The sequence below is a fragment of the Thalassophryne amazonica genome, chromosome 12, assembly GCF_902500255.1.
Source record: "Thalassophryne amazonica chromosome 12, fThaAma1.1, whole genome shotgun sequence".
NCBI lineage: Eukaryota > Metazoa > Chordata > Actinopteri > Batrachoidiformes > Batrachoididae > Thalassophryne > Thalassophryne amazonica.
In genome coordinates this window covers 94,802,644-94,824,013 of record NC_047114.1, presented here as the reverse complement: position 1 = coordinate 94,824,013, position 21,370 = coordinate 94,802,644, and the positions used below count along the sequence as shown (strand labels likewise).

At 42.1% G+C, this 21,370-nt stretch overlaps 1 protein-coding gene across 1 annotated transcript in view; it reads right to left on the bottom strand.

Annotated features, from left to right (window-relative positions):
* Window positions 1–21,370, bottom strand: part of LOC117522681 (microtubule cross-linking factor 1) — a 137,269-nt gene that overhangs the window by 2,709 nt on the left and 113,190 nt on the right. The window contains 3 exon segments of the mRNA XM_034184131.1: window positions 14,015–15,611; window positions 18,911–18,987; window positions 19,299–19,622. Of these exon segments, the coding sequence (XP_034040022.1) occupies window positions 14,015–15,611; window positions 18,911–18,987; window positions 19,299–19,622 (1,998 nt within the window).

Below are 21,370 nucleotides of genomic sequence, written 5' to 3'. Positions count from 1 at the left end.
ATTATGAAATTTCAGAAAAATGCAACCAAAGGGGTCAGAGTAGGGCGATACAGAGAGTTTTCAGCATCTGTTCTCCAGATTCAAGAGGAAACTGAAGAAAGAAAAGATGTTGACTACTGAGTGTATTTGAGTGAATGATCACACCACTGTCCGGATTTAGAAATAGGTCATCTTCAGGCGAGTACGTCTGAAGGTTGGGGAAAATTGAGCTAAAAATACACAGCAGTCAGGCCGCAGCGGTGTGAGAGGATGAACCGAGGGTGAAGTGAGACGGATAGTGTGCACGCAGAGAAATATTTCATATTTAGGGTCCGAGTAGGCAACGTCCTATGAGGACCCTATTGTAATTGCACTGTTTATTATTATTATTATTATTATTATTATTATTATTAGGGCCCGAGTAGGCAACGTCCTACGAGGCCCCTATTGTAATTGCGCTGTTTATTATTATTATTATTATTATTATTATTATTAATTATTATTATTATTAGGGCCCGAGTAGGCAACGTCCTACGACGACCCTATTGTAATTGCGCTGTTTATTATTTATTTATTTATTTATTTATTATTAGGGCCCGAGTAGGCAACGTCCTACGACGACCCTATTGTAATTGCGCTGTTTATTATTTATTTATTTATTTATTATTAGGGCCCGAGTAGGCAACGTCCTACGAGGACCCTATTGTAATTGCGCTGTTTATTATTATTATTATTATTATTATTATTCTCACTCTTGAAATCGAAATTTCGGCCTCTTCCCATGCTCAAAAACTCACCAAACTTTCCAAAATTGTCCGGCCGGATCCAAAATTCGATATTTTGGGGGCGTCGCACATGGTTGCAGAAAAATCGCGAAATAGCGCCCCCTAGAAATTTTCAAAAACCCCTCCGCATTGGGCTTTTTTCGTCGTAGCCTTACAAAATTCGGTACACATATTTACCATGCCAGGACGCACGAAAAAGTCTCTTACTGTCATGGTGAAATATCGACAGGAAGTCGGCCATTTTGATTTTAAGTTTAGATTTTGAGCAAATTTTTGCCATTTTTGGCCATTTCCACTACTTACATTTGAACGAACTCATGCTAGGGATTTCATCCGATCGTCTTCAAATTTGGTCAAAATCATCACCACACAATGTTGATCAAAAGTTATCAAAAGATTCTAATTAAGTCAAAAGGCGTGGCTGCTAGGGGTCGTCAAACTTTGGCGAGCTTTGTGGAGCACGCCATTTCACTTCAAACGGCTGTCACTCCCACATACTTCATCGTAGATCCTTCAAACTTGCTGGACATGATGAGGGCTCTGCCCTGAACGTCTACATATCTTAAGTTCCCACCTGCACCATAACGCCCCCCGGTGGTGGCGGGAAATGTCCTATTTTTACTTTAAGAGGTCCTGATGTCACATACTTAACCCAATCAACTTCATTCCACTTTTAAAACATGCAGAACAAATTGGTGGACGTAGGCAATGAATGCCGTAAAGTTACGAGTAACGGCGTCCGTGTAGTGGCGTGCCGCATATTGCCCATTCGCCATGAAATTACGTTCTTCCTTTTGACGGCTTTAATTTTGTCATATCATCATGAAAATTGATATACAGGTCGAGCACGACAACCTATTACAATTCATAGGGGCGTCACCCATGGGCGGGGCAAAATGCCTCAATAGCGCCCCCTTGAAACTTTCAAAAAACCCCTCCCCATAGGGATTTTTTTTGGAGTAGGGAGATGAAAATTGGTACACATGTGTGACTTGCATAGACGTACAAAAAAGTCTCTTGCACCATCAGTCTACTCCAAACAGGAAGTCAGCCATTTTGAATTTTCTTCTCATTTTGCAATGATTTCCACATGTTGTATTTGAACAAACTCCTCCTAGGGATATTGTCCAATGCACTTCAAATTTCTTTGACAGCATCCACAGATGACACTGACCAAAAGTTATCGAAAGCTTTTCTCTATGTTGAAGGGTGTGGCCGCTATGGTGCCGCCATTTTGACCCTGTGCCATGGAACATCAAATCATGATAACTCCTTCATGCTTTGCCTGATTGACTTGAAACTTCACATGTATGATGACGGTTGGCTCCTGAACACACCCAGCCCCTCTGTTTGTACACTGGCTGTCACCTAGTGGATGAACAATCAACATGTCATAAATCCTTGATGCATTGTGTGATTTGTTTAAAATTTTAACTGTGTCATGAGTGGTTGCCCCTGCATGCACATGCCCACCACAAGAGAACACACTGCCCTGGGTAGGCGGTCGCGCGGAATGAGGGCCCGTATATGACTGCTTGCAGTCCTAGTTTATCTTATATTTTATCTTATTTTAGCACATATTTTATCTTGCTCTCTGTTTAATGTTGCACCATTATACCAAAGCAAATTCCTAGTCTGTGAATCCTTTTCATTGGCAATGGCAATAAACTTCTGAGTTCTAAATTATAGTTCCACCCGTGAACGATGTGGCTGACAACCTGCTGGAAGACCCAGACAAAAGCAGACCATCGAGATGGATGGGTCATACACCGTGCCAAATCCAGGAGCCCATCAATAAATCATGTGTCTTCAGAGCACTTTAGAAGTCCAACGGAAGTGACAGCATACGTGCTGGAAATACAAACAAATCCATATTTAATGGGTGGCTTGTGGGACAATATACGCGTATGTTCCTAAAAGATGAGACCACAGAGATCCTGCACCAGTAAAACAGATCACAACAACTCAACAAAACTGTCTCTGACATACTAGCCAGGATTTCTCAGGAGATGTTTCCGTCTTATAGGAGACTTCCACTAAGACAGGACTGTGACTTTAGTGCTGAGATGGTAAAGACTGACAGTAGAGGGCCCGTTTGGGAGCATGCGATGTTCCTGTGCATCGCCACATCTACCACACGATGGAACCACCCTGGGTCTTCGCTGGAGAATAGTCTACCTGCTGCTACCAGGTGACATGTGGGTGCCCTTGTGGTCTTTCCTAGTTGTGGGATCCTCAATCGTGAAGCTTGTCACATGGAAAAAATTTCATAACTGTCCCTCTCAATGCAGACAACACGCCTCACCTGACTTCCTCTACGTAACCAATAGTTTGACGCAAAGTTATTCAATGGTGAGACACAGTACCAGAGAGGGATGATAAGTCTTTTCTTCCAGTCCACTGAGTTGATACTTGTTTGCAATACCGTGAGAACAACATCTCCACTTGCCTGAAGACCTTCAGCCTGGACACCACATATCCCAGCAGCTTTACTCACCTCATTATTTCTATTCATAGCTAATAAGTTCCCATTTATTTACTGAAGCTTTCCAAATGTTTCAAGACTGAAAAAGAACAAACAAAATACCACCATGACTGCAACAAAAATCTTAGAAAAAATAAGGCTGCAGCAAGCTTGGGTCGGGTTGTGGAAACCAACGACAGGTACTTTTGTTGGCGAGGAAAGAGATTTACTTACTTTGACTTCGTGGAAGATGCTGTGAGCTTTGCAGAATCAATGGACACTTTGACTCCAGCACTTGAGAAGCTGAGCGAGGAATCAGAGTGTCTGAGTTTGTGGTTGTCCGGGATCAAGACTAAAATCTGAGCTTTTAATGCCTTCCTGGACTTGGTCATCAGAAGTAGGTTGACTCAGGTCAAATGGACTTGCTTATTTCCTTGAGAATGTTTTGCTCTTCCTCCAGAAAAGCCTCATCAGTTCTAGTTCCGGTTGTGAGAAACTCTAATATTTGTCCTCTGTTTGGTCGCAAAGAAAGGCCTGAAGAGTCTTGAATTACCGGAGGTCACTTGAGTTCATGTGTGAGTTTTCATTGTTCTTCGAGGAGAGGTGAGAATGATTTTTGAGCCTCTGTGGTGAAGATGAAAGAAGGGTGTACACTCTTAATGCTTGACATCAGTGACCCAACACTCGAGTCTCTCAGACAGGGAGTGAAACATTTTCAAGGAAATAAAGAAGTCCAGTTGACCTGACTCAAACTACTTGATAACGTGACCATGGATGTCTGAGAAACTCCACAGGCAAAAGTGCTGAATTTCTTAAGAGACATTCACATATCTCAGCAGTCATATTCATGTTTCTGGGTCCTCAGCCTGGAAAGAGCTCATGGCAGCATGTGGATTAGTGGTTAGCACTGTTGCCTCACAGCAAGAAGGCCAGGGGTTCGATTCCCGCCCGTGGCCTTTCTGTGTGGAGTTTGCATGTTCTCCCTGTGTTTGTGTGGGTTTCCTTTGGGTGATATGGTTTCCTCTCACATTTACAGACAGGCAGGTAAGGTGAACTAGAAACTTTATAATTGTCCAGGTCTCCCCTGCAAAAGAGATCTCAAGCCCACTGGGACTAACCAGGTTAAATAAAGGTTACATGGAGTCAAGAAGTTGTTGATCAAAGGTGTCTGTTGATGGTGAGGTCTTTGCAGGAGAATGAAGGTCTAAGTGGTTAGGATCCTGGTGTTTCCGGTCTTACTGTATGGATGGTGACCACTGGATGTCATTGGTCCCACCGTCCCACCGATCCAGAGGATCCTTGGGTACCACTGGAATGACTTTCTGTCAAAGGTGTGGTTAAGTATGGAGACTAAAATGGTGAGTACCACTTTAATTGTGAGGGAGCATCAGCTTCGACTTTTAGGACATGAGGTGGGTTTTCAGAGCCTGATCCAGGACAGAGGTGCCTCAGTGTTGAGGACCCCGAGTGCTTGAAGAACGTCAAGGGAACATCTGCAATTCTCCTGGCCCTGGCAGATAGATGCTTACTTTTGAGAGGTGGGGACAGAACTGGGTCTGACTGGGTGGCTGCCATCCAGGACCCAAAGTGGTTCCGTGGTGTTGAAGGGTGGCACCAGTGCACTCTCCCAGACTTGTCTTGAAATTATAAGGATTTGGACACATCATTGTTTATTATTATTATTTTGCATTATGGCTAATTTTATTCAATTTCAAATTTCAAAACTGTGACTCCAAGATAAATAGAAAAAACTTTCTGGGGGCTGGTCAGATGCATTCTGGGAAATGTAAGACCTTCATAAAATGACCCCCCCCCCCCAATACACACAAACAAACAAACAAAAACCATCCCAGAAATGCACTTTTGGTGGACTGTACAAAATGGACCAGAATTTACAGTTAGTTTAACACACACACACACACACACACACACACACACACACACACACACACACACACACACACACACACACACACACACACACACACACACACACACACACACACACACACACACACACACACACACACACACACACACACACACACACACACACAGAGAGTGTGGCGCGTGTTAAAAGGCCTCTGCATTGGAAAATCTCCAGAGGAACAGTTAGTATGAGAGCAGCAAACGGGGAGGTTTCTGTAAAAAAGAGGAAACGGTGCTCGAAGGAAGTGAAAAATACCACATAAGCAAAAACACAACCGACAGTCCATCGAGTGGGACAGAGTGGGATGCAAATAGAAACCTGCCAGGAACACAACAGTCACATTAGAAGAACTGAGGATAAAAAATATGATCCAGTCAGCAATTAAGATATAAACTAATGACACTAAGAAACAAAAACTTGTTTTTTGGTTGTTTTTTTTTTTTGTTTTTTTTTTTTGCAGGACTTTGCCTATTAGTTACAAATTCCTGGCTCTAAATCTGTCATCAAACACACCATCTGTTTTTATTTATTTGCTTCCTTACAGACATTCGCTTGTTTCACTTTTTTACTCTTTCAGTTGGTAAAAGTTATTTTCATTAAGTATTTTATTGCGGCTGGTATTTTTTGCTATATTTGATCACAGTCTGTTTGTGAGCAGGGTCTGGATCTTGTCATGGTGGGGAAAAAACAACAAACCTCCTGGTGGTGCTCCAATGACAACAGCAACTCATTGATATGCTAGTATAAACATAATATTTATTTTGATGGCGTGAAAGTAATAAAATGTTTAAACGTTATAGTACATCATACACTCAACAAAAATATAAACGCAACACTTTTGGTTTTGCTCCCATTTTGTATGAGATGAACTCAAAGATCTAAAACTTTTTCCACATACACAATATCACCATTTCCCTCAAATATTGTTCACAAACCAGTCTAAATCTGTGATAATGAGCACTTCTTTGCTGAGATAATCCATCCCACCTCACAGGTGTGCCATATCAAGATGCTGATTAGACACCATGATTAGTGCACAGGTGTGCCTTAGACTGCCCACAATAAAAGGCCACTCTGAAAGGTGCAGTTTTATCACACAGCACAATGCCACAGATGTCGCAAGATTTGAGGGAGCGTGCGATTGGCATGCTGACAGCAGGAATGTCAACCAGAGCTGTTGCTCGTGTATTGAATGTTCATTTCTCTACCATAAGCCGTCTCCAAAGGCGTTTCAGAGAATTTGGCCATACATCCAACCAGCCTCACAACTGCAGACCACGTGTAACCACACCAGCCCAGGACCTCCACATCCAGCATGTTCACCTCCAAGATCATCTGAGACCAGCCACTCGGACAGCTGCTGGAACAATCGGTTTGCATAACCAAAGAATTTCTGCACAAACTGTCAGAAACCGTCTCAGGGAAGCTCATCTGCATGCTCATCGTCCTCATCGGGGTCTCGACCTGACTCCAGTTCATCGTCGTAACTTCGCACAGCCATTGAAGAGGAGTGGACCAACATGCCACAGGCCACAATTGACAACCTGATCAACTCTATGCGAAGGAGATGTGTTGCACTGCATGAGGCAAATGGTGGTCACACCAGATACTGACTGGTATCCCCCCCCAATAAAACAAAACTGCACCTTTCAGAGTGGCCTTTTATTGTGGGCAGTCTAAGGCACACTTGTGCACTAATCATGGTGTCTAATCAGCATCTTGATATGACACACCTGTGAGGTGGGATGGATTACCTCAGCAAAGGAGAAGTGCTCACTATCACAGATTTAGACTGGTTTGTGAACAATATTTGAGGGAAATGGTGATATTGTGTATGTGGAAAAAGTTTTAGATCTTTGAGTTCATCTCATACAAAATGGGAGCAAAACCAAAAGTGTTGTGTTTATATTTTTGTTGAGTGTACATTTGCAGTGTAACATTATGAGATTATAAATTATAGCATTAGTTCTATTACAAATAATAATAAGAAATAAATAATCTTTTGGTTGTGGTGGTATGGAAGCCAGTGTTCAGAAGACTGTTCTCAGACCACGGGACGTAGAGCATGAAGACATTCCTATATTTTTCCTTCTCCCTCAGATTTCTGTTTATGGAACGTGTGGTTAAAATGTGTCCTTGTGTGCTGGTGGAGGTGTGTGTGCTCAGAGTACTTCTTGTTGCATCATTTATGAAGCAGGAATTAGCTCGTAGCTTTTCAAATGCAAAGCCCTGATCTCATTTTCATAGACATGTACCTTGGAAGGACACTTTCATAATTATGAAGTTACACTTATATGTGATAATATACTGAATAGCTGCAGCTATAAATAAATAAGCAGGAAAAAAAAAGGCAGCGATCGCTCAAACACAAGACATTTGTCTGTATAAAGGCACAAACATAACCTGCATGTTTTTAAACTCTTGAAAGTGATGTTAATACAGTGCTGATAGAAAACCTGTCTAATAATGTGATTAATTCAGGTGATGGAAATGAATGTGTGATTCAACGTTAATGGACAAAAAAAACATGCAAAAAAAAAAAAAAAAAAAAATCCAGAATGATCCTTTAAAAACAGAGCATGCACATCAAGATGAAGAAAGAGATGCGTGGCTGTTGCACCAGCGGATGAGTTCACACACACTCACGGTGCCGTCCTGTGAAGCATGCAGGAATGGAGGGGGGGGTGGGAGCCCGAAGGCCATGAGGTGTCCGTGTGGCTGCTGAACCCACCAGCAAAGGTCTCAAAGAAAGACGAGGAGAAAGAGGAACTTACATCACGGAGACAAGCAGAGTTAGAGTCCCCAAGGAGTTGTTAGTATGACAGTGTGGTTCTGGATCAGAGCACAGCGGAAAGGTAGGAGGGAGAGATAGAACCCCGAAGGGTGGAAAAGAGGGCAGGGGTTTGGGGAGATAGAACGGAAACGTTAATCGGCAAATCGGGCAAAGAGGAAAAGGAGAGACGGCATATCAAAGGCAGAAAGGTCAACTCGGAGAAACGAGGTCGCTGGCACACGCCCCCTCACCGGCGACCTGGAACAAACAGACGGGGAGTTTGGCGTGCGCACTCACACAGACGACCGGGGGGGATAAAGAGGAAAGGATGAGATTGATTATTTTCCAAATTATGCTGGAAATGGTTTCAATGATTCTATTTTATGGTTATATTCCCATTTCTCTGTGTGAATCAAAGCACACAAACAACAGCAGCACATGAGTTAATATGCAGGCCGTCCCTTTATGACACGTCCCGTCCCTTTATGACACGCCCTCGCTACCATCCATAAAAACCACACAGACACAATCTAATCATGCTGTGTCTGTCGTCCGGGGTGGGGGGGGGTGTGAGTGCTAGTTTTCGAATTTGTCAGCACTAATGCAGCATAGTCTCCCTCCATGAAGTCCTACGGTGTAGGATTCTGGAGTTAAAGGGGTCATATTGTACATCTGTTCATCAAGATGTTGCACGTATCCAAAAAACAGAAATGTCACTGAGGTGACGCATCTGACAAATGCAGAACAGGTTGTACTGTGACTAGGGTTGGGTATCGAGAACCGGTTCTTTTTGGGTATCGTTAAGAAATGATTCGATCCACCGACACCAATAGTCTTTTTGCTTAACGATTCCCTTATCCTTCAGAGTCGCTGTTGTTTTTGAGGGCGTTTGTCTGGAAAATTATCATATCTCTACATTGATTACAGACCCTGCAGCGGGTCTGTAATCAACTGTTGCTGCAGCGCGGCTCCACTTTGAACCTTGAACCAATGAAGCAGTGCTCCGATCCACTGCTTCGTTGGATCTTTGCTTTGCTGCTCTTCAGAAACGGAAACTCCGCTTCTTAATCCCTCTCAAAGCCATTAAAATATGTCAATCGTGAGTCACTTTTGTGTGGCTTAAAGTCACTAACTGGGACTCCGGTCTTGTTGCGAGAAAGAACACAGTAAAATCACCAGTGTAAAACTAACACTGACAGTGTTAAAATAACACTGCCAGTGTACATATGGTTCTGCTCCGGTCAGAGTGGGACCATATGTTCACTGTCAGAGCTAATTGAACACTGGTGATTTTACTGTGAAACAAGAATCGTTGCTCCAAATCGTTCCATTGCTCCAAATGCTGCATGACTCTCTACTGAGTCGAGTCTGCTTGAAATTTATAAGGTCAAAGCGAATTGCGTTTAAATCAAATGACACCTCTTTCCAAACGTTGTAATGCAAACTATAAACTGCAATCAATCAAAATGTTTTTTCCTCCCAAAATGAGACGTCAGCTCAAGACTGTATGGCTGCAGACCTGCAGACTCCAGCAGCTGGCTGAGCTCAGCTCAGAGGTATGGAAAGACATTCATGCCAAAAACTGACAAAAACTACAGATTTTATTTATTTCTATTTATGCCCAGAGTTTAAGGTTCCAGTGACCAACTTCATATTAATTTACTTTAAGACTCAATAAAATGTTGTTGACATAGAAAACCCTACACTGTTAAACTGAACACTCCATTTTAATACAATAATTAAGTTAATGTAACTCAAACTTTGAAAAAAGTTATAGTCACTCATTTCCATTAATTAAACTAACTCAAAAATGAATTGTTGTCATAACAACTCAGTTCCTTTAAGTGCATTTAAAGTTTTGGGGCATTTAAGTGTTGATGAATTTCCAGTGCATTCCATTCACTCATTTTAATTGCGTTTATGAAACAGAGGCCAGGAGGTGTCAATGTGCAGATGTAGTTAGTAAACCTCACTCCCAACAGCTCAAAAGGATTCTCTGCTCACAAGGCCAGAGCCCTGGGTTTTACCCTTCTGGTTAGAGAGTCCGACTTCCATGCCAGAGACTGTGAGTTTGCGTCCTGAGGGGAGTGAATGGGCGGAGTCATAACAACACAATGCAGAGTCAACAAGTAAATGAAAGAATGCATCAAATAATCTAATCCAAAATGTAATGCAAATTTTTTAGCCAGAAATTTGTCACTTTTTTATTGAAAAACATAAACTAGATTTACATAAATTTAACTAGAAGCACTCAAAGAGTGCAAACCTCCGCCAAGGCCATGGGGTCACTGACGCCATAACATCTACACGCCGTGGAATCACTGAACCTAAAAAAGTCTAACAATGATGTTTGCTCAGTAGTAAAAAAAGTTTCATCTGCTGTGACTGGATAGCATGTATCCTTAGCGCTTGGCATCACAGTTTATTGCAACTTGCACCTTTCCCAGAAGCTACTGTCATCTGAGCACTGATATTGATATTGCATGTGCTTATAGACAAAAACAAATAAGAGACAAAATTCAATTTATTATTCAACTAAACTGCAAATATATGAATTTTTTAACATTTATGAAACACTTCTCTAAACAAGGCCATAGGGTCACTGAGCCTAAAGAGATTCCCTCCTTGGCACAGTGATCTATATCTTTGTCTCTTTCTCTAAAATTGTATATAATAATCATTAGATTATTAATATATAAACAAAAATAAATGTAAGAAATATTACAATTTGAAAACAAATACACCCGAACGTGATGACAGCTGCAACTGCTTAATGCTAACTTTTAACATTGAAAATGCCATAGACATGCTAACGCGTTAGCATCGTGATCCGGATCATGATCCAGATCACCACTAAAATTTAATCACTTGTTCCTCTTGTCATTTCCAACCACTCCACAAAAATTCAACAAAAATAAATTTAAGAAATATTACAATTTGAAAACAAATGCACCCGAACGTGATGACAGCTGCAACTGCTTAATGCTAACTTTTAACATTGAAAATGCCATAGACATGCTAACACGTTAGCATCGGGATCCGGATCGTGATCCGGATCACCACTAAAATTTAATCACTTGTTCCTCTTGTCATTTCCCACCACTCCACAAAATTTCATCAAAATCTGTTCAAAACTTTTTGAGTTATCCTGCTGACAGACAGACAAACAAACAAACACAACCAAAAACATAACGTCCTTGGCGGAGGTAACTATTCCTCTTGCTTGGTAAGTCAGGAAGCGCATTTCCGGAAGACATCTTCCTCTGCATTTCTCACTGTTTCTTGGCATGTAATGTATATTTTAGCAAATGTAGAAACATCCCGATGGCTGGCTGACAGAGCAAAAAACGGTGCTATGTCTAATAACGAAGCTTTTGAGCTTTCATTGGAAAGTGATGGCTCGGATTTATCAGATACAATCGGGAACGTCGCCCTGACATCTGACAGCGAATTTGATGATGATGTTAAAGAAGCTGCAGCAGGATTTGCTGAAACACTGCCCTACCGTTCGGAGCCAGAGGTCCACTGACATGGAGGATGTAGCTGTTGGGTATGATCACGTGGGAAATACAAAATGGTGAGAAATCACTGATAATTAATTTTGTATAACTGTACTGTTTAAGCCTTATGCTAACAGCTGATACGGGACAAAATTATTAGGGCCCTGTGAAAGTTAGCATTTTAATTTCATTTAAGGTCTTCCAAAATTTCCCAAATGATTTTTTTTTGTAAACATATAAAGGAAATTTCAACACATTTCTAAAGTTTTATTTTGGATGCTTACAGTTGTTTTACTGTGCATACAGAAACATTATTTCACAGAGAGCAAAAACCTTGAGATTCAAAATTAATACTACATGTACACTGGAAGATAACACTCAGTTATATCTTGATTGTACAAACTTTGATGGTGACGTTGCCAGTTGAGACCTCTTTGATGGCATGGAGCCGGACATTCTTCTCCAGCTGGTGATTGTGCCCCATCCATGTGTGACGGTGCCAGTTGAGTTACATATTTAATCTTGGAAATCATTCTACAATTGGGTGAGTGCCCTGTTCAGTTTTTGCTTTCCTTTTGTATTTTATTCTCCTTAGTGGAGCTGGTATGCTTTGTTAATTGTACTTTGAGAGGGTCTGTCGGATTCTGGAGTCTGTGATCTACTAGAGCAGCGTGCTGTTTTAACCCCTTTATAGCTCCCAGCATGAATGTGCAGGTGGAACGCTCCGCTGTTTTTTCAGGCAGCCTGATTCCACAGAAGTATCGGAGATTTTTCACAGTTATATTGATGACAACACTTATAAACATGCACAATGCCGAGCCTCTAGCAGAGACTGTCTTCAACAGGCTGTGTTCATGCTAATGGATGTGCACACGCACTACATCCTCTCACAGTGGAGAGTGGCTGCTGCTTTTACCGTGACTGCATCAAAATTAATAGTTACCACTTAAAAAGGAGTTATCATAACATGACATTACACTTATGTAAACTTTGCAATTAATCTGTGGCTCCTTTCTTAATGTTAGCAGCTACATTCCATTCAACAGTGCGCTGGGACTTTTCCTCAAAGCTACACAAATGCTGTCAAAAACACTCTGAAAAATGAGTACTCACAAGTACTTTGTTTTGGCAGATTCCACAGCTGTTTATTGCAAATGGTGTATACTTTGAGACCAGTCATGGAAGTGCACAAAGTAATCCCGACCTATCATTGGATCATCACTAACAGCCTAAATCTAATTAGTTATGATTTGTGTGCGACATGTCCTTTAAACAAATCACACACACACACACACACACACACACACACACACACACACACACACACACACACACACACACACACACACACACACACACACACACACACACACACACACACACACACACACACACACACACACACACACACACACAGCAATACTTTGTGCATTTCTGCTCAAAACATGACATGGCGTATATTGCTATCAGGCACACAGACATGGACAGCGTGCAGCAGCTGGTGACAATTAACTTTCAAATCACTTGCAGTTCATCCAACATTTATTTGGAAGGTTTCATAAACTCTGCAATAAATCTGCACTTGTTGCGATGTCAGTGCACTGTAGACATTACCTATGACACACAACATGCTGTATTTTGGTTGTATTTCTCCCACATAAAGATGATTTTGGTCACACATGTCAGAATGAATTTAGATTTATTTCCGTGACTTACGTCACAGAAATCCAAAACGGCTCGATTTTCTGCCAGGAATTCACTTATGGCAGTAGGATTTCTACATGCACACTCATGGAATTGTGGGACTTTGGTAATGTTTATCATGAAACCCGACCATATGTAAGTATAAAATCTAGATCCACATTTTGCACAATACGACCCCTTTAAATGGTGAAGGGTCAGCGTCTCTGAGTGCATGTATGACAGCACATTTAATGAACCGTTCTTGATTTTCCATCATTTAAATGACAAGCAACGTTTCCCCAAAGTGGGGTTTCTGCAGATTATTTGTTTTTCTGAGAGGTCAGCGGAGCGGGTGGTGAGGAAAAGAAAAAGTACCAAATTCATCACATGAAATCAGTGTCATTGTTGAAGTTTAAAAAAAATGTTGACAGAGCTGACAATAAAGATTTTGCTGCAACAAACAAAAATAGTTACATTTAATTTGAAAAGAGAGCGAACAGATAATTCAATGACTTTAACCATTTTTAAGTCTTTGCTGGAAGATCTTCTCCAGTTATATTAATAAAAAGGGAGTCCAAAGCAGAGACAAAAGAGGAAGAAGAAATAGAAGAAGAAGAAACCCCGTATAGAGGATAAAAGTGGATTAAATAGCTTTACATTACCCCTGCATGGCTCCGTGCTTTCAATCTGGGAAAATAAACACGAATATTTTAGGATTCATGCGTATTATCGAGGAGATGATTTCTTGCTTATTCATTTATTAACCGCGGATGCTTCACGTTTGTCTTCAGCCGTCGCGCGGAAAATCACAGGAGAAGTCATTAACATCACTGTGTCATAAAACATGGACCCCAGATCACGAGTGATGAGGCGGTGAATCCAGTGAGTCTGTGTATTTACCTCCATACATCCAGATGCTCCTCGGTCCGAGTCGGCCTGCCGGCCACCGTCTCTGCTCTGGCTGCCCTGCCCTCCTCCCGCCTGCAGCCTCCTCTCCTCCCTGCAGCCCTGGTCCTGCAGCTTCTTATTCAGAATCCGAGCTGCGTTTTCGGTCAGCGTGTAGCCTGGGGGGGCGGACAGGTCCTGCCGAATACTCACCACCTCTAGGTTTTTGTCCCCCTGTGTTTCCACTATTAGCTGCACAGGACTTGGTGATCGACCACGAGCAGTCCGCAAGCAATCCTGTGCAGTGCCTGTGGATTTAGGGTCCATGCTGAGGGCGGCGTGAGCCGGGCTCGGCTCGTTGTTGGAGGGCGGCGCGGGGCGAGAGCGGCTCGGGGACTTGTTGAACTTCTGCATGGAGTCGTATGCCACAGGGGTGTGGTCAATGATGTTGAAGAGGCTCGAGAGGCCGTCGTTGATCGTTGTGTGGACGGGACTGTCACGGGTGGTGGTGGAGCGGGCCCAAGCTGACTCGCTGTTTCCCTTCTGGGGTGTAGTTGGGGTGGGGGCACGAGTGCTGTTGGGCACTTCAGCTTTATTGGATGTGGACAGTTTGCGCTGAAGCTTGGGTGAGCCATACTTTGGCGAGCAGCAGGGGCGTTCAAACTTGTTCTGAACCACAGGAGAGTACTGAACTTTCCTTGTGCTGCGGGACGGGGAAGAGATGGGGGTGCCGCCACCTTTTGGAGTGAGGCATCGGTGAGGGCTGCTGGTCAGGTTCCTCAGAATGTCTGTTTGTAGACCGACACTGATGGTCTGGGTGGTCTGGGTGCCGCGCGAGGTGAAGCCATTGGTTTGGCATGCCATGTCCCGGACCACAGGGCCTGCTGGTGGAGGGCGGATGGCGTTCCTCACAGAGATGGCCACTTCCTTCATGTCGTCACTCAAGTTTCTTGAGAGCTGAAGCTCCAGAGAAGAGGCAAAGCCTACTGTGGGGCAAACAGGAGACTGGTTAGGAGAAGGCCTGAGGCCCCCACTTTCCAGAAGGCTACAAGGCCACCTAGCACTGCTAAACATCTCATCTGCACCACTAGGCCCCACCCCAGCCTCTCCTCCACCCCTGGCTTTGGTCCCCTTGGCGTACAGAAAGTCTGAGTCTTGGGCAGTAGGACACTCATTTGTCCCAGTTCTGGCTGGACTGTGGAGAATGTGGACCCCATAGTGTTCCACTCCCACCCCTGCTGTCCCTGCTCCATTGCCCCTCAATGGGGACTTGTGGCAGTGTTCGGTGCTGCTCAGGGTGCTGGTGGTCAGGGTAGCACTGGTGGTCAGGAACCAGGAAGTTGGCTGGAATGGATCCGGAATGGAATCACCACCCAGGGCCTCAGGGATTTTGCCTACCCACACTTCCTGGGAGGGGCCTGACCCAGAGGTGGACTCTGGAAAATCCCAGCCGCCCTTGTTATTGAATTCCTCAATGTACTTGAGATCGTCTGGGGACAGAGGGGGGGTGATGTCATCCTGTCCTCGGTCACCGTGACGACTTTTTTCAGGGAGGAATGGCGAGCTGTCCATCAACCGCTGGAAATCACTCATGGAGCACACTGATTTGGCCCTAGAAAGGACACACACACACACACACACACACACACACACACACACACACACACACACACACACACACACACACACACACACACACACTGCATTAACTGGTCTCGTTTTTCAGTAGTGTCCCTAATGAATCCAGAAAGAAACACTCCAACCATGACCTCATCTCACTCATCGAACCCTTAACACGGTCAAACAGACTGCGTACATGTTTTAAAAACACATGAATAAAAAATGAACTTCTCAATGTTTCAAGTCTGGCTGTTTGATTTCAGTTTTTGCTGCACTTGCTGTGTGTCTGTGGGTGTGTTTGATTCTCAGTAGGTTGTCTCAAAATGGCAAAAATGGATTTCATTGACATTTGGTGGAGACGTAGGCACTGGGGGCAGCACGGTGACTCGGTGGTTACCACTGCCGTCTCACAGCTAGAAGGTCCTGGGATCACTTCCTGCCTGATCCTTTCGGTGAGGAGTTTGCATGTTCTCCTACGTGGATTCTGTCTGGGTGATTTCCAGCTTCCTCTCACGTGCAAAGATATGTGGGTTTGGTGAACTATTGACTGTAGGTGTGAATGTGTTTGTGTGTTTATATGTGGCCCTGCGATGGACTGGCATCCTGTTCACGGTGTACCCTGCCTCTTGCCCAAAGACCACTGGGATAGGGTCCAGCACCCCCACCCCCCAAGGACTATGGAAGATGAATGAATTAATGAATGAAAGTAGACAAGAAAGAACCCATTAAATTTTAGATCAAGGGGCAGAACTTTATGAACTTTATGCTTTGGTCACTAATCTTGATTCCCTTAATTGTGATTATAGGGTCAAAGGAATAAACAGCCAGAGCAGAAGTTCAGCAATTAGGATCAAAGGTCAACATCAAAGTTCAATAATCCCAATATAGTTCAGCAATCAGGATCAAAACTTAAGCACAAAGGTCAGTGATGTCAGGTTTTGATCAAAGGTCAGTGATCTCGGGTTTTGATCAAAGGTCATAGGTCATCAATCAAGATCAAAGCTCAGGTTCAATGATCAACAATCAAGATCAAAGCACAGGTTCAATGGTCAGCAGTCAAGATCAATGATCAGATAAAATGTCACCAATCATAATCAAAGGTCAGCAATCAGGATCAAATACCAGCAATATGTTCAAATGTGACTTATCAGGATCAAAGAGCAAGATTAAAGTTCAGCAATTAGAATATTTAATTAATCAGGATCAAAGGTCAGCAATCAAGATCAAAAAGTGTTATCAGCAACAAAGACCAGGATTGCAGTTCTGCAATCAGAATATATGCTCATTAATGAGGATCAAAAGCCAGGATCAAAGATCAAACAGTCATGATCAATGACTATGATCAAGAGTGAATTGATCAGGACCAAAGGTCAGCATTCAAAATCAAAGAATAGGTTCACAAAATGCAGCAATGAAGATCAAAATTCACGCTATTGAATACTGGGGAACTCAAGAAAAGTAGAAGACCTTGATTTGTGAATTACAATACCAAATAATGATGTCAAATTTAAGAAGAATGAAATCATCAGACACAGCTAGTAAATACAGGCGACCAGGTTTTGTCGGATATCTGCAGGACAGGTAAGACAGTCGCACAGACCTGCTGTATCAGTTTTCATTACCAACATGTCACAGTTACGTTGTCTTTACTTGGTTTGTGAAAACGAGTCAGTGGTGAGATAAATGTTTTATAATCCTTTAGCTCTATTAGATGCATTTTTCTAGCTGAAAGCTGTAAATTTCAAGTTCCCATTTTCCATCGAATGCAGCACAAACTCTGAAACATTTCATGAAGCAAAGCTACTGTATTAGCTATGGACCCAGTCCTCCCACCACCACCAAAAAATACTTTATCACCTATAAAATTTGCTGAAATTTTACGATACAACATAGAAATACACGTACTTCATATAGACTATGTACAGTAGTGTTCAGAATAATAGTAGTGTTATGTGACTAAAAAGATTAATCCAGGTTTTGAGTATATTTCTTATTGTTACATGGGAAACAAGGTACCAGCAGATTCAGTAGATTCTCACAAATCCAACAAGACCAAGCATTCATGATATGCACACTCTTAAGGCTATGAAATTGGGCTATTAGTAAAAAAAGTAGAAAAGGGGGTGTTCACAATAATAGTAGCATCTGCTGTTGATGCAACAAACTCAAAACTATTATGTTCAAACTGCTTTTTTAGCAATCCTGTGAATCATTAAACTAGTATTTAGTTGTATAACCACAGTTTTTCATGATTTCTTCACATCTGCGAGGCATTAATTTTGTTGGTTTGGAACCAAGATTTTGCTGGTTTACTAGTGTGCTTGGGGTCATTGTCTTGTTGAAACACCCATTTCAAGGGCATGTCCTCTTCAGCATAAGGCAACATGACCTCTTCAAGTATTTTGACATATCCAAACTGATCCATGATACCTGGTATGTGATATATAGGCCCAACACCATAGTAGGAGAAACATGCCCATATCATGATGCTTGGACCACCATGCTTCACTGTCTTCACTGTGAACTGTGGCTTGAATTCAGAGTTTGGGGGTCGTCTCACAAACTGTCTGGCGGCCCTTGGACCCAAAAAGAACAACTTTACTCTCATCAGTCCACAAAATATTCTTATGTAAATATTCCTATATTCCAAAATATTCCAGACTGTCTTTGATCATCCTGGAACTGATCAGTGGGTGAGCCTTTGCCATTCTGGTTATTCTTCTATCCATTTTGATGGTTGTTTTCCGTTTTCTTCCACACGTCTCTGTTTTTTTTGTCCATTTTAAAGCATTGGAGATCATTGTAGATGAACAGCCTATAATTGTTTTGCACCTGCGTATAAGTTTTCCCCTCTCCAATCAACTTCTTAATCAAACTACGCTGTTCTTCTGAACAATGTCTTGAACGTCCCATTTTCCTCAGGCTTTCAGAGAGAAAAGCATGTTCAACAGGTGCTGGCTTCATTCTTAAATAGGGGACACCTGATTCACACCTGTTTGTTCCACAAAATTGACAAACTCACTGACTGAATGCCACACTACTATTATTGTGAACACCCCCTTTTCTACTTTTTTTTTACTAATAGCCCAATTTCGTAGCCTTAAGAGTGTGCATATCATGAATGCTTGGTCTTGTTGGATTTGTGAGAATCTACTGAATCTACTGGTACCTTGTTTCCCATGTAACAATAAGAAATATACTCAAAACCTGGATTAATCTTTTTAGTCGCATAGCACTACTATTATTCTGAACACTACTGTAGATGTGAAAGGAAAGTACCCAGGAGCCTACCTGAGCAGACTCCCACTGCTGATCTCCACCTCTGGGAACTCAGGAGGACCTTCTCTCTCTGATAGCTCATTCAGAGCCTGAAACACAAACTCAAAATCAATTTGAGGACATTTTTTTTTAATGTATATGATATTCTGAGACAAATGAATGTGTGGAGGTAATTCAAAAAGTTCTTGGCTTCAATTGGAAACCATCACAAGACAAAGGTTCTTGCATTATTTTTCAACAGCACAAGGTGCACTTCATGCTTCACTATCCCTTTGCAGAAGAACGTCACATCTTGAGCCTCGAGACACTTTTGTCTCCTGGTGAGCCGAGTAACTTTGTGAAGTACCTTCATAATTGATTCTAAAGGGAAGAGGTGACCTGTATTGACTTGTGTTACTACCTCCTTCATGCAGGGGAACCTCTTCTCACTCTCCAGTCTGGAAGGTGGAGGCACCTCCAAACTGCTGAAGGGGTCTAAAGAGAGCGCATCAAGGAACAGGTTCTCTGTTGGGCTTTTCAGTCTGATCACACTCCGCTGTTCCTCCAGCATGGTGTCAGACTCAGAGTGGGACTGTGTAGCTGCGCCCACCACAGGGCCGGGGGATCGAGGTGACTGGGTGGCGCTACAGGGACTGTGATGTGGGGAAAAAGCACCTCTGGTGCTGGAGGTGCCATCCTTGACGTCTAAGTTCTCACCTCGCCGTGAGTTCAGTTCTCTCTGCATCTGAATGAGGAATAACACATATATGGAGCGCATAGTTATACAAATTATTTTTGACCCCTGACAGATGAAATTACTATGATCTCACATTTAAAAATGTTCAAATTGTAACACAGAATGAATCTTTACATGTCAATTATGTGTGATTTGTCTAGACAAGATCATAAAATTCATAAAAATAAAAATCAACAGTTTCCCAGAGCTCGAGGTGAGTGTGCATATTTTTCATTTCCAGCAGTTCAAAAACGAAACATTTAATTTTAAATAATTCACAATTTAAACAGAAAAAATGATTATTTTTGCATTCATCTCGTAGTTTCACTAAATATTAACTGAAGTTTCTTTCTGTTTGTGTGTTTAATAATATGGTATTTTCTCATGTTTACATGCACAAACATTATACAGACACGATACACTTTCCTGTGAATTTATCGATATGAATTTAATCAAGATCCAGTCATAACTTTTGGAGTTCACTGTTGCTACAGTTCTAAGATTTTTCTGTATTCCGGATCCAGAATATGTTCCAGATTAACTAAAAACCAAAACAAATGATATCCTAGGACAGTATTCATCTGCTCACAAAATGTTATCAAAGTTTATGAATAAATGTTTGACTTAAATATTCCTGAAGCCTCAAAACGTCTTCTGGCTCGTGGATCCAGAATGTGTTCTGGATTAAATTCCAAATAAAATCCCCCGTTTTCTATCACATTATCCATTTGCTCACCACATTTCATCATCTTCTCACAATGAAAAATTTGTTAAAAGATTATTTTTTATTTTTTTGCAAAAACACAAAATACCACATAATACGCAGCACACAAAAAAAATGATCACATAATAGATGAATAAAATGATTTTAAACATATTGGACAAAAACATAAATAAGATCTAATGTAAACAGCACTGACTTTAACCCCCCTTGTTGTCTAGACTTTGAACCGCCACTGCAGCTGTCAGATGCCGAGTAAAACTCCTTGCTTCATCACAGGATTGTGTCAGGTGGATTATTCCTGCACTTCCCTGGGGATTTTCGGCCAGTACTGTGTGCACTGTGCAGTGATGTCACTGAAAACCAGATCTCTGCTTCCTGTTGGCGGTCTTCACTCAGGGGTTCATCATCACAACTTGCTCCTTCCCGTCAGCAGCGTCCCTGTTTTATACATCAACACTGTACACTCACATTAACATTATGAAGCTTGTTCTTATTTCCTGCCCTGAGCGTCCCGTACACACGAGGTAAAACTCTGCGGCTCTTCAATTAAATCTCTGAGAGGAAATCAATTATTCATTAATCGCCCGTATTTGTCGTATCTGGCCTTTCAAAAGTAATTGCACAGTAAAATTAATAATCGCCTCAGGTGTGTTTGCTGTCTTCAAACACTACAAAAACACACAGAATGCATTTGGATCTGTCCTTTCCTAACCACTCTTCCTGGACCTCGAGCTTTCGACCAGTGTGGGTTTACAATGACTGATGTCGATTTTAAGAACGCGAGGTGGCTGATGCCTGATATATAACGTTGATATCTATTTATTTACCTTTGTACGTGAGAATAATAATAACAAGTGAGACACAAAACAGCCCAACATATTTAACACTGCTTTTGCTTCAAGTGTTGAGAAGTAGTGATGTTGAAATGAGTCTTCATGATGCCTTTGGAGTTTTAATTTATTTTGAGCCCACTAGATGGCAGTGTCTAAGAAAATGGTTCCAAGGAAACTAAGGTGCATTGTGATTTGAATCA